The sequence below is a fragment of the Sturnira hondurensis genome, unplaced genomic scaffold, assembly GCF_014824575.4.
Source record: "Sturnira hondurensis isolate 20B ecotype Veracruz unplaced genomic scaffold, ASM1482457v3 Scaffold0014384, whole genome shotgun sequence".
Lineage (NCBI taxonomy): Eukaryota > Metazoa > Chordata > Mammalia > Chiroptera > Phyllostomidae > Sturnira > Sturnira hondurensis.
This window is the reverse complement of record NW_028087015.1, coordinates 39,842,864-39,855,428: the sequence shown is the minus strand read 5'-3', so window position 1 is coordinate 39,855,428 and position 12,565 is coordinate 39,842,864. Positions and strand designations below refer to the sequence as shown.

General features: G+C 52.4%; 1 protein-coding gene across 3 annotated transcripts in view; it reads right to left on the bottom strand.

The window, feature by feature from the left end:
• The window catches only part of OSMR (oncostatin M receptor), a 41,123-nt gene that overhangs the window by 11,881 nt on the left and 16,677 nt on the right, over positions 1 to 12,565 (bottom strand). For 2 of the 3 annotated variants that reach the window (XM_037063213.1, XM_037063211.1), the window contains exons 4-11: positions 10,345 to 10,516; positions 7,600 to 7,935; positions 6,256 to 6,385; positions 5,574 to 5,725; positions 4,634 to 4,776; positions 4,207 to 4,360; positions 3,249 to 3,325; positions 1,422 to 1,647 (exon numbers count right to left, since the gene is read on the bottom strand). In XM_037063213.1, the coding sequence (XP_036919108.1) occupies positions 1,422 to 1,647; positions 3,249 to 3,325; positions 4,207 to 4,360; positions 4,634 to 4,776; positions 5,574 to 5,725; positions 6,256 to 6,385; positions 7,600 to 7,935; positions 10,345 to 10,516 (1,390 nt within the window). The remainder of the gene's footprint in view (positions 1 to 1,421; positions 1,648 to 3,248; positions 3,326 to 4,206; positions 4,361 to 4,633; positions 4,777 to 5,573; positions 5,726 to 6,255; positions 6,386 to 7,599; positions 7,936 to 10,344; positions 10,517 to 12,565) is intronic. The other variant, XM_037063212.1, reaches the window with a different exon arrangement.

The following is a 12,565-nucleotide window of genomic DNA, read 5'->3' as shown; positions in this document are numbered from 1 at the left end:
AGGAAGGTGCAGCCCCAGGTGTACGGCGAAGGGTCCCCAAGAATGCCTTTGTGCGGCCTGCCCCCACAGCTTCGCTCTCGTCCTGTGTCAGAGGAACAAATCGCCTCGCATGGAAGGGAAGTGACACCGTTCATGTCACTTATTCCCACCACAGTTTCACCCCGATCTGAGGGTCCTAGGTCTTGCTGAGCTGCTGCTTTAAAATTGCAAAAACTGTTTGCAGAGTGGAGGCCAAGGTGTCTGTCTCCACACATCTGTGCCTTTGTCCACTCTAGGGGCTCAAGTATGGGAAGACTCACAGAGGAGGGGAGGGGTCTGAAGGCAGAGCACCACGGTGGAAGGCATGGTCGGGACCCCCAAATCCACGAGAGTGCCCGCAGTGCTCGGGCTGAGCCTCACAGGAGGCGGCCTTTCTTTCACCCCCCAGCTGCCCCCAGGAGCGTGAAGGGCCCCCTTTTTCTGGGCTGGTCCTATTGAGGACAGAACACAGCCACTCATTCCCTTCTCTGATGCTGCTCTTGACGAGCCACGGCAGTGTTAAATAACTCGTTAGTTTTGCTTCTGTGCCACGATCCCCATTTTTTCTCACTTGACATCATGCATCGTTCTTTAAACAAATTTAAAACACCAACACCTTCTAGTCTCGTCCACTTACCCAAATGTAAGGCAAACATGACCAGGTAAAATACCATGTGACATAATCCCTTAAGCAGGGGCTGAGAAGTTTAATAGCAGCGACTGAAGGGTGGCGTTATTGCGAGGTTCATGAATGGCCTTACGGTGTCAACTGTGGTGTGTTCGGGTGTGCATGTCTCACAGTGAGACGTAGTGTAGCCAGCTCTCCCAAGAGCTTACATGGCTCTCTCCCAAGGAGAAATTAAATCACTACTGATTTTACTTGCAAGGTCGTTTCCACCCCTTTGCTCTGTTTACGGGAAAAGGGATTAGCCAGTCACCGTGTTCTATTCTACAGCTCTGGCAAAGCCCCTCTTGAAAGCTGAGACTGGTTCTCCCTGAAGTCTCTGGAAATGTTTCACGGGCTCATTATAGTCGACAAAACATTGTACAGTATAATACACGCAACTCATGCTTCCTAAGCCACAAAGCACATTTTCACCAACTACCTGTCTCTGTTAAGACAGTTCGTTGGTGTTGCTCGGATTTGGGTAAATATGACGTCATGTCTCAAGTCTGTGGAAGAGACACCAGGGCAGAAAGCGGTGGCTGACATCTCATTCTCCCCTCGTGGAGGAGGACTGTCCTCGGAAACCCGCTGACACGCCTGGACCAAAGGAAAACGCTCGACACTGCTTGCTGGCTGGCTAGCCATGTTGTCTCTCCAAGTCCTTGTCCTTCCAATGTACCTAATAACATTAACAGCACTTTCCTAGAGAATCAAAGCAAAGCAAGACGTAACTCACTGTCTGCAGGGTCCCCAGAAATGACAATAATAGCGGCAGGAGAAGTGCCCACGCTGTTGTTAGCTGTGATGAGGATTCGGTGGGAACAGCCGCCAAGGGCTACTTCTGTGCCACTGGCCGGAGCAGGGATGGAGAAGAGCTGCTGGGAACCCGGCGGTCCGTGCAGGTTTTCTACAAGCACATTATGGAACAGAATCTCCCCTCGGGCCTGCGATTTTGAGAGTGGCTGAAAAAAGATTGATAGGCATTTCAAAATGAGCTTTCCTCTGAAAACAGTTTGCACACTTACTTGGCCATCTTTTCTGTCTCTCAAATGCATGCACACACACACAGAGCACATTAAAACAGTTTACTGGAGAAAATAATCTGCTAAGCCAAGCATGTCCTCAGGCCGTCTTCTGTAAAGTGGGGTGCTAAGGGATGCGCCCCTCGTCTGTCACAGAAGAGTGACGGAGTCAAGAATGGAGAGAACAGGGGGCTCTCTAGCCAAGGGAGCTGAGGGCCCAACCCCTGTTCCTACCCTCTCCAACCACGAACCCCCGTACCCAGAGCCCATGGCCCCACTGCTAGAGGGTTCTCCAGGTTTTGGAGAACGTCCTGCTCACACAGACTCAGCCCGCTCCCAGGGTCTTTCCCTCGGGCCTACCCACCCAAGGACACAGGGTGCCCCCCAGCCACCAGATCAGGCTGGGAATGGCTGTTCGCTCGGGTGTGCCCAGAACACGGGCATAGAGACTGTCATGTCCACACGTGTGCACACAGGGCTTCTTGCAAGAGCCAGAGTGGAGGTGGGAAGGAAGCGGGATGGGTGGTGGCTGGGGGCCAGCTCCCACAGTGTGACATGTGGTGGTGTCAAACGCTGAGGGCCTCAGAGCTCTGCACCAAGGCTGGCCCCCACGGGGCCGTGAAGCACATCCATCAAGGTCAAAGGACACCATGTGGTTTACATTATGGTTTCTTAGCTGGACTCCTGACTTTTCATCACAAATACCATGACTCTTCAAGTAGTCATACTTTTAAATAAGTGCTTCTCCAGTTACACCCGTGAGACAGTGGAGGGGCAACCACTGTCTTTTTTTTCACTCTTGGCGAAAAGCGCTCCATCGAGGCCTGACTGTGACACCGGGCTTTCAGCAAAATTCCACAGTGCAAATGACCTAACCACATCCTCAAAGCAGTGGACACAGTAACGTCCTTTCTCAACATCATGTTCTGCAAAATGGTTGTTTTGTCAATGAAATGGTAACTAGCATATATCTGCACAGGCTTTATTGTACAGGCTCCTTTGGGTGGTCCACACACCGTGGGATACACCTTGTAGCCACCCCAGGACCCCGTGCCCCCCAGGAACACCGATGGGACAGCCGACCACATCCGCACCCCAGGGCCCTCAGGGAGCCGACTGCTCGGTGCCGGCGGACTCCTTGTGCACAAGCCCCTTTCAGACATCGCCCCCTGCTTGACCTGGCGCTGAGTTCAGCACCCGCTTCCCTGCCGTGGAGGCTCAAGAACCTGGCATTCAAGGCCGGGTTCCTCTCGTGCCCTGGGCTCTGGACAGTCTCGAGGAGGCTGAGTACAGGTAGGGAGATGCGGGTTCTAACAAAGGACTGGCCGCCCTGGTGGCTGGACTGGCTGCCAAGAACAAGCAGGGCAAGCACTCGCCACATGGGTGTGTGGCGGGGCCCTCCCCCGGGGGAGCCATTCGCCGTCTTTGCGGTGACGTCCCTCTCTTGGAGCCCCAGGGTGGAAGACAGCACCCAGACCCCCTTGTTTCACAGTGAAAGGCAGGGCCACGCAAGCCCGCCCTCCTGAACCTGTGCACCTTACCTTCCAGAATAAAGTTACGTTACAAGATCCCAGCGCTGGCTTCACGTCTCTCCAGACGTCAGGGGCCTCGGAGGGAGCTGAAATCAACCAAGGCAAGTTCCTGGGTCACGGTGCGCGAGCAGAACAACGCATTCCTGTTTCCAGCTCAGTCAGTGAAGTGACGGTGAATGTCCTCGTGGCTGGTTTCTCTCTTTTACCCTCTTTGTGACTTTTCTGCCCATTATTATTATTATTATTATTTATTAATATTTCCCTGCCATTCATTAACTTGGCAAACTAGGCAAGTGTCTGTGGGCCCAAGTTGCTTCATCAGTCAACTAGGCCATGGTAATACTTCATTACCTTGCAGTGGGGCTGGGCCTCCTAATCCGCTGAGGCCCGTGTGAGCTCTGAGACATAGATATTTGAGAGGAAAGCTCTCTGTTCCGTCCACATTGAGGAAGCGACCCCTCAGAGCACAATGGAAAGGTGCACAGCTCACTGTTGCTGAACAGGGGACCTGCCAACACTGACTGGGTTTCCAAATACCTCTGCCTTCCCAAACCTGGCCCAAAGTCATCTGGCCTAAGACCAGTGCTTTGCTTGGCTCGGACCCTCTGCCTGTCCCCCGGGCCAAGTTAAAAGTCTGCACTGATTTGCACAGCTGTAGACCTAGCAGGAATCCAGCGATTCCCAAGCTAAGAAACCACTTTGGCAAAACCCAAGATCAGAAAGATGATAATAGAGTAGAATCACATTGACAGCAAATGTTTGAAGTGGATGCCTTCCCACTCACATCTCATTAATCATTTTACTCCATTTTTAAAAAATTTCTAAAAAACATTTCAAGATACCCCCCAGCCCCCTCTGTCATATTTTCCCCTCAGCTATTGGTACCACCAGCATTCTCAGGGAAGCCAGCTGCCCTCCTGTGAGTCAGCTGAGGTCCCTTAGTGAAATGGGGGGGGTCTGCACGCACCCGCTGGGAGTGTGCTGAAGTTCCGACCCGTCCATTCACTCCATTTCCAGAAGTGCTCGGCCGCGGCACAGCGCACTTGGACCACGTACTCCGTGACGGGCTCCAGCTCGCTGAAGGAGTACTGACCGTCCTCCTCCATGGAAACATTGTGCTGCTTGATAAAAAAAGACAGAAGTACCGGTGAGTACCCTCTCCCGCAAAGTCGGATCACAGCACAGCACGTCCCGATTTGGGGTAAGACGACTTCTTTGCAAGGAAATGCCTCTGAGGCCCCCCTCCCAACTCTGAAAGTCTAGGATGTGCCCTGCTTAAAACCCACACCAGCTGAACCCACACAGAAATAAGAGTTTAGAGGGATTTTATTCCTTAGTCTCTCTGTTCAGGACACAAAGAGATGTTTGAGAAGAGTATTAAGCAGTCTCCTTACCTGCATCACTTTTCCTTCACCGTGGAGTTCAACCTGACACAAGTATGTGAAATAACCCCTGATGGAGCGCACCTTCCAGGTCACGGTGGCATCTGTGGCACTGACACTTTTTAGGCGCATGGTAAAGGGGGTCATCGGGCGAACTGCCAAAAGGGGAAGAGGAAGGAGAAGGAGACAAAATGAAAAAAAAAAGTCAAGCATAGATCCAAAAGACTTTGGTAAGTCAGCAGTTCATTTTCTCACTCATTTATTCAATAAGCATGTTTTTGTTTATTTTTGAGAAAATGGCCAACAAAACCAGACTTAGAGCCAGGATGGAGGAAGCCAACTACAGCCTTTCTCTCTCCCTGATTTCGTTAGGAACTCTGAACAGAATACAAAAAGAACCCCCCGAGGAACCTTACAATTAAATACATCAGGCAGGGTGTGGAGGGGCGCCCGAACTTGGAGAAGCTGCCCCTAGGGAGAAGACAACAGGACCCAGAGTCTAACCAAAGGAAGAGACGGGAATGAGCAGCGATTCTGAACTGACCTTTTCCTTTCCCCCCTAATACCTGGCACTGTGGTGGAAGTGAGTGTCAGAATGGGGTAACTAAGGGAGTCCCATCGTTCTGGCTGGAGGAAAAAAAGTAGAGCCGCAGCAGAGCAAACAGCACCGGGCAGATCACGGAGAAGTAGGAGCCTGGGACAGGGAACCCACCAGCTGTGCGTGCGCGGACCTTAGTCACCGCGGCACCCAGGCCTTGAGGACCAGCTCACACATCACTGCCCAGGGCCCAGCCTGTCCCCTGGAGGCACTGGGACAGATCCGAAAAGTGCTACAAAGGCTTTCAAAACAGAACTGGCCTTGAAACCACAGCCGGCAAAAGGCAGGTTGACATATGCTGGTCGAACCCCACCAGGCGAACTGTCCCTCTAGGGTCCGAACACCGAGTCTCACCTCGATGAGCCAGGTCGAAAAGAGCATTGACACCCCTCCTCCTCAAGGAGTTTTCAGCCACGAGTGTGAAGTTGTATGTTTCCTGTGTGTCCACAGCTACTGGCCAAACACACCAGTTTTTGTGTGCACACGATTTCGTTTCCCCAGAAAATCTGAAAAAAAAACCCCCACAAAAACCAAAAACTTCAGTGTTACCACTTTTGTCAGCGCAGATGTGCAGATGTGGATTCCTGTCTCCCTTGGGGACACCTGGGGACTTCAGACCCAGCCAGCACCAGCCACAACCGCACTGCTCCGAGTGAGTTCGGTTTACAGCTTAAATGCGCAATGATGAGTCACCGACTCCCCCTTGCGCGTGGTGAGAGCTCTCCTTAACTTATTTCGGATAGCCTGAAAGTTAGAAACTAAAGACTCAGGTGGAACTACTATTTAAAAGGTGAAAATATGTTCACCAGGACGAACCATTAATGGTCTCACCATTTTCATGCTGTTTCCCTTCAGTGAAACTCAACCAGGACAAGCTGTGCACTTGTGACCTGCTGAGCAGGTCCTGGCACCGGCAGGGTGGCTTTATAATATTTGTTCACATTTCATGCAACATCTGAATGTGGCCTTTGTCAGGTTGTCACGCGCAACTCAAACAAGGAAGAATCTGTCAGGGATGGAACCAGAGCTGACTTACGCTTCAGATAAAGTGTAGCTTTGGGAGCGATGCTCAGGCAAGTCGGTGTCAGTCCCGGGGTCCCAAGTACAGTTCAAAGTCTTAAAGTCTCGAGTTTCACAGGAAAAGCCCTTGGGCTCCTCAAGTACTTCTGTCCATAAAAAGAAAACAAGTGAAAGACCTCGTTAAATCAAAAGCAAATAAAACGGGAAGCTGTCTGCGGGTCCGGAGCAACAGAGTGAGTCCGAACAACGAAAGGACCGTTACATGGGTCCTTTCCCTTTACAGGTTAGCAGTCCCAGAAGGTCACGTTTCAGATGCGTCATCCCTGCAGCCCCTGTCCTTCCTTCCCTTGTGCTTTTCTGGGTGTCCTGGGGACGGGCGGGCAGTGTTCTGCATGTGGTCAGCACTGAGAGGACTGGATGGGGGTTGTACCCCAGCACCTGCTAGAATGCACTCAGCAAGCGTGGCTCGAGAACAGACCCAGTGCGCAAAAGAGGGAAAGAACAAAGTCCGGGTCGCCTGGTGCCTCACGTTGGCCGCTGTGGCTTGAGGAGAGCCCAGGGGTCCTGCTTGGGATGCTAGCGGTTGGTCAGATTTGGGGAGCCTGCCAAATTCAGCAACCCAGAGCCAAGAGGTCCAAGGACTGGGGCAGACCTCCCACTCCTTGGAGTCACTGCCATTCTCAGAGGCCATTCTGAGGAGCACAACTAAACAGTGCCCCGGCGCCTGGAGACACCCTTTACCGGGGAAGCAGTGAGGCCAGAACTGTAGATTCTGCTCTAATGTGCAGGGAAGGTCCACGTGCAGGTGCCCACAGACCTACATAAAGCAGAAAGTGTCCCCGCCCCACCTCGGCCACCAGCAGGGCTTCGGAACTGTCTGCCACCTGCAGCCATCTGTGCAGGGCCAGGCCAGGTTCATTAATCCTCCCGACGAATGTCACCATCCCCCTCTCCCAGAGGCAGAAACCAGCTCAGAGAGGCTGGGAAGCTGGGCCGAGATGGCACACGCCCAGCTCGGGAGGCAGATGCACCGGGCCGCCACCCTCTGCCAGCAGCCCCGCCCTCCCCTGGCAGCCTGTGCTCACGGCAGCAGGGCCCGGGCACAGCAGGGCATTTCCAGGCCCTGCCCCGAACTTTCTCCCCTTGAACACTCCCGGTTTCCAGGAATGAAACCGTCAGCAAGGACAAGAAAACAACAGGAAATCCTGCTCTAGAGCATCTTTCCCCAAATCTCTGCTGTAAGACTTAGGAAAGTGAGGAAAACCCAGGCCGTGGGTGGAAACCTTTGTCTTCTGGCGAAGAAGACTCCACCGATTCCTCAGGAAATGGGACAGAGGGCCGAGAGAAGGCGCAAACTCACTCAAGACATAGAGAACGAGGCCTTTTAAGTCATCTGTCTGGTCCACCTTACAAAAGTTCGTGCCCGTCTGGTCCACCTTACAACAGTTCTTGCCCGTCTGGTCCACCTTACAAAAGAAGTTCGTGCCCGTTTTCCTAATGAAAGGGACGTTACTCAGCGTGAGCACAGACACATTTGGACCAAGCTGTTCTCCGTGTATCTGTGCACCTTCCAAACAACAGGACACGTTATTTTCATGGCCCCTGGAAATGTAACAAATGGTGACATTGGAGCCTTCTTCCACCAGCTTCTCTTTGGGGAAAACGAACAACGAGCCAGGTCCAAGGGACTTCTGTGCTATGAAAGAAGACAAGACATCTTGGTTAGAAAGTCCCTCAAAATCCAAACCAGCCCCCCGCCCCCTGCCTCACTCTCAACAGGTAACCTCAGCTTCTCCAACCTTCTGGAGACAAGGGGAGCCCAGATTTCTACAGCCCACCTATAAGCACTGACGCACCTCTGCCCCTGTGGTCATGCTAAAACTGCTGCCTCAGCACTGTGACCCCTGAGGGCTGCTGTACCAGAGTGGCTGGCGTTAGGGGATCTGACAGCCGAAGCCATGTGGGGGGGGGGGCCCTGTCTTAAGTGGCATGTCCACTATCTCATGGCATCCTTACCTCTCACAACCATGGGACAGGGAGCACTGAGCCCATGTTCATTCAGGTGGCAAAGCCACAGTCACTCACGCTAGGTCTGGCCAGCTCCAAAGCCCCACGTCCTGTGTCATCTCTACACTGTCCTGTGAGTCACATCGCCTCGCACTTCTCAGACACACCAGCCGCTCTGGCGTCACCCTGTGCTTCAGCCTCTCCCACTGTGTGGCCCGCCAACAGGTACAGGCCTCACGTCTCTGCCACTTCAGGCAATGCCACCGTCCTCCCCAGGCACACCTCCGGCCTCCGCTCCGCCTGTCCTCACAGACAGCCTCCCTGGGAAGCTGCCCCACTCCCCTCACCCCTCTCAACCAGCGCCCTGCAGTGTGGCCTGGGCACAGGATCGTCTTTTAAGTTCCCCGTGTGATTCTAACATGTGGCCGTGGTTCAGACAACCAGTGCTGTGTGGGTCGGGAAGAACCAGGTTTCCCATTTACTCCTGAGTTGCTCTGGAGAGCACAGTTTTGAGAAGTGTGGTCTATTTTATCAAAATTGACACGTTGCTAATAAAGCTGCTCTTTCCTCATTACTGTCTTTTTAAAGATTTTATTTATTTGTCTTTAGAGAGGAAGGGAAGGAGAGAAGGAGAGAAATACCAATGTGTGGTTGCCTCTCGTGCATCTTCTGCTGGGAACTAGCCTGCAACCCAGGCATGTGCCCTGACTGGGAATCGAACCGCGGTTGTTTGGTTCACAGGCCTGTGCTCAATCCACTGAGCTACACCAGCCAGTGCTCATTACTGTCTTTTCAATCTCTGCTTTGTCTGTGAGTGTGTTCCTTCTTCAGTAATAGGGAGGACCATTAGGAGCAAGGCCTTGGGACATTCCGACCTGCCACAGCATTAGAGGGCTGATAACCTGCCTGGGTTCTTTAACCTGTCTGTGACTCAGTTTCCTCATCTGTGAAGTGGGGATAAGATACCACAAATTCTGCCCTGGCTGGTGTAGCTCAGTGAATTGAGCACAGGCCTGTGAACCAAACAACCGCGGTTTGATTCCCAGTCAGGGCACATGCCTGGGTTGCAGGCCAGTTCCCAGCAGAAGATGCACGAGAGGCAACCATACATTGATATTTCTCTCCCTCTCTCCTTCCCTTCCCCTCTAAATCTTAAAAAAAAAAAACCCACGTATTTCACTGGGCAGGTGTGAGGACTAAGTTAAGATGCATAGGGTTTAAAAGAGTAACTAGAACGAACGTAGATTTAAATCCATTATCTAGTATTAAACCAATTCCCAAGGCCACTGGTAAGTAAATGTGTTATCAGTTGAGCTCATAAACTGGCATTAACACTTGACAAAGGTGTGGTTGCGTTGGCCGGAGTTCCGGGTAACCTGGCGGGGTATGTAGTGAGAGAAGCAACTCCTCCTGCTTGAGAACTGGCCTACCGCTTAACTGGACCATAAGAAACGGTGGCACACCCACTCTCAATTTTAATTACAACAAAATTAAATCAGAATTGACGTATTTAATATGTATTTATCCACAATCTCATTACTCAAACTAAACCTTCATTTTTCCATACGTTCACGCCCCTTCCGTCCACATTAGGGATACTGGCAAACTAAGCAAGGGGCGAGTGCTGGCCCACCATCTGTTTTTGTCAATAAAGTTTTATTGGAACATGACCACTGGCATTCATTTACGACTGCTTCAAGAATACGAGGTCAGAGTTGCATAGTCCTAACGGAGTTTGCAGCCTGTGCTCTAGCTGCGTGCACATTTTGTGTTATTCTAATGAAAACTTATGTTGAATTTGTGTTCTACTTGGTGCACTTAGCATTCTGTAATAAACACGCTTCCACATTTGGAAAACAGACGAAAATCATCTGGATTTGCATAATTATTTCAATTAATAGATTCAGAGGCTAAACCTCAGAAGTGTACCTCCCAGTGCCAAGCCTCACTCCCACGCTTTTTAGTCTCAATGGGGGCCAAAGGAAATGAGCACTGGTGTCCACCGCATCCCCCAAAAGGGCCCCCACAATTGCACTGCTGGTCCCCAAATAGTACTACCTGTTACACCCTTTCACTCTCTCAGCACCTCACTTCTTACCATCTACTTCCTCCCACGAGCTCCAGTCACTCCAGGACCTCGGCCTGGGGATCCCGGCTTCCTCCACCTTCCCCCTCAGTCTCACGAAGTGCGTCGCACACTCCAGAGGAAGTTCGGAGTCCCATCTCCAGTGCAGCACCCGTTTCCACTCCACGGTGGTGCTGTAATTCTCCTAGAAGTAAAAGAAAAACTTGAGAACATAGCCATGCAGTCCTGGAAAATGGCTTGCCCGGATTCATCCCAACGCACACACCCACTGCAACTCCATAATACGGGCAAGACTGGCCCTTGCTGCCCAGGCAGCTCCCCACACTCTGACATCCCAGCAAGAGACCAGCCAGAGCCTCGCGCTTCTCAAACACACGGCTCCCACCCGCTCCAGCCCTCCGACACCAGCGGCTTCTGGGGGGCAAGTGACGGGACACGGAAGCAACTCAAGTCTCGGGGATGAGATCAGAGATGGAAGGTGCTCACAGTGCTGGGCACGTAGGGCCTGCTAAGAAAATTGTGGAGAATCAGGAATTGAGAGCTGAATGGATTGGGTCCTTTGGCACAGCTCTTAGCCTTCATCTAAGGCACTAGAACTTCTGTAATTCAATGGGCTTCAGGGCTCCTCTGCAGCTCCCCCTGTCGTTCAGAGCCACCTACAGTCCGACTCCAACCCTCCGCTCCCTGCAGGAAATTCTTCTGGACACAGTGTTCCACCCCACGCTTCTGGAATAATTGGTGTTTTTCCACCTTTCTGTTTGCTCCCACAGTGACCCCCATTGTCCCTCCGCATGGGGAATCAGTCCCATCCTTCAAGCCCAGGTCACATCCCTTCTCCTTCCTGAGGCCTTTCTTGCTCTTTGCTCTGGTCTCCTCCCACCCCCACCTCTCCCGGAGCCATCCGGTGTCTGGGTGTAGCTGCTAGCATTTCATTGGCGGGTGTGTTCCTGACTCAAGTGTGGCCCCAAGAGAGCAGGGACTGAGCTTCCCTCTTCTTCACACCCATCCCCACAGCTCCAGCTACCTGTGTGCCCCAGGGGGACCACCAGGATGCCTGCTCTCTGGCCCCACAGCTGGGAGCCAGTGACAGCTAAGACCTCGCACTCCCTGGGGAAAACTGAGGTTCCATCCACAAGTCGAAGGACCGATGGCACTTCCTACAGTGAAGAGGATGAGGCAGCGCGCTGTCTCTCGCCACTTGGAGGTGGCAGGCTTGGAGGCCGTCCCTCCACTGAACACCCCCCTTGCGCAGGGTGCTGACTTCAAACTCAGCCCTGGAGTGAGAACATTGCAGACACCCGAGCAGCGCCTGATCTTGCAAATCCTCTACGAGGACCTCTGGTTTCTCAGTCATGTCTATTTCATTTCGGTGCATTGCGTTACTTTATTTCCAGAGTATAAAACATATTTTGTGAACTACAAGTTTTGGGGTCCTGATCCATGCCACTTCCACTATTTAATCTGGAAATTTCAAGTACAGTTTTGCTTGCATATTGTTTAATTTTAGAGCCAATACAAAAAAAGAACACAAACAATATCAATAATGGTGACCTTTCTAAAATATCAACAAGCCACAAACTGGATCTCACCTTCTACCTCTCTCTCAAATTTGGCCACTTCTGTCCCCACTGTCCCCACCCACTCCAGGCACCTCTCCTCTGGACCCACAGCCCGCTTCTCACTGGTCACTCCTCACCTTCTCCTGTTCGCCCACCTGCCCTCCACTGTGCAGGTGGAGTAAGCCTTTTCAAAACCCCGGGTCAGATCCTGTCTCTCCCCATCTTTGATCTCAGGATAAAAACATATTTGGGCTCAAACACCCCCCCCCCCCCCGCCGCCCCAGTGGCTGGAGGTCAGGCCCCAACCACTCAGCACCTCGCCAGCACCCTACACCGCCCCTCACAGGGTTAGGACGCCCCTGCTTGTGCATTTGTCCCTTCACAGACCCAGGCCTCGAATGATGCCCGGACCCTGAATGACTTCCTCCGCGCACTCACAGCGGGCTCCGTCTCTCCAGGACACGATCCGTGATCCGTGAGCATCGGTCCAACTACAGCTCATGTTTGTGGTGTGTATGGCCCAGTGGGGGAGATAAAACTTCCCTGAACACATCAACTCAGCGATTTAAAAGCAAATGTGCTGAGCTGTGTTTGGGCTGCTAAGGGCAAGTTTAATTGGCACCGGCAGACACAGATTTACACCGAGGTCGCTGAGTGGGTGTGGCGGCGAGGGC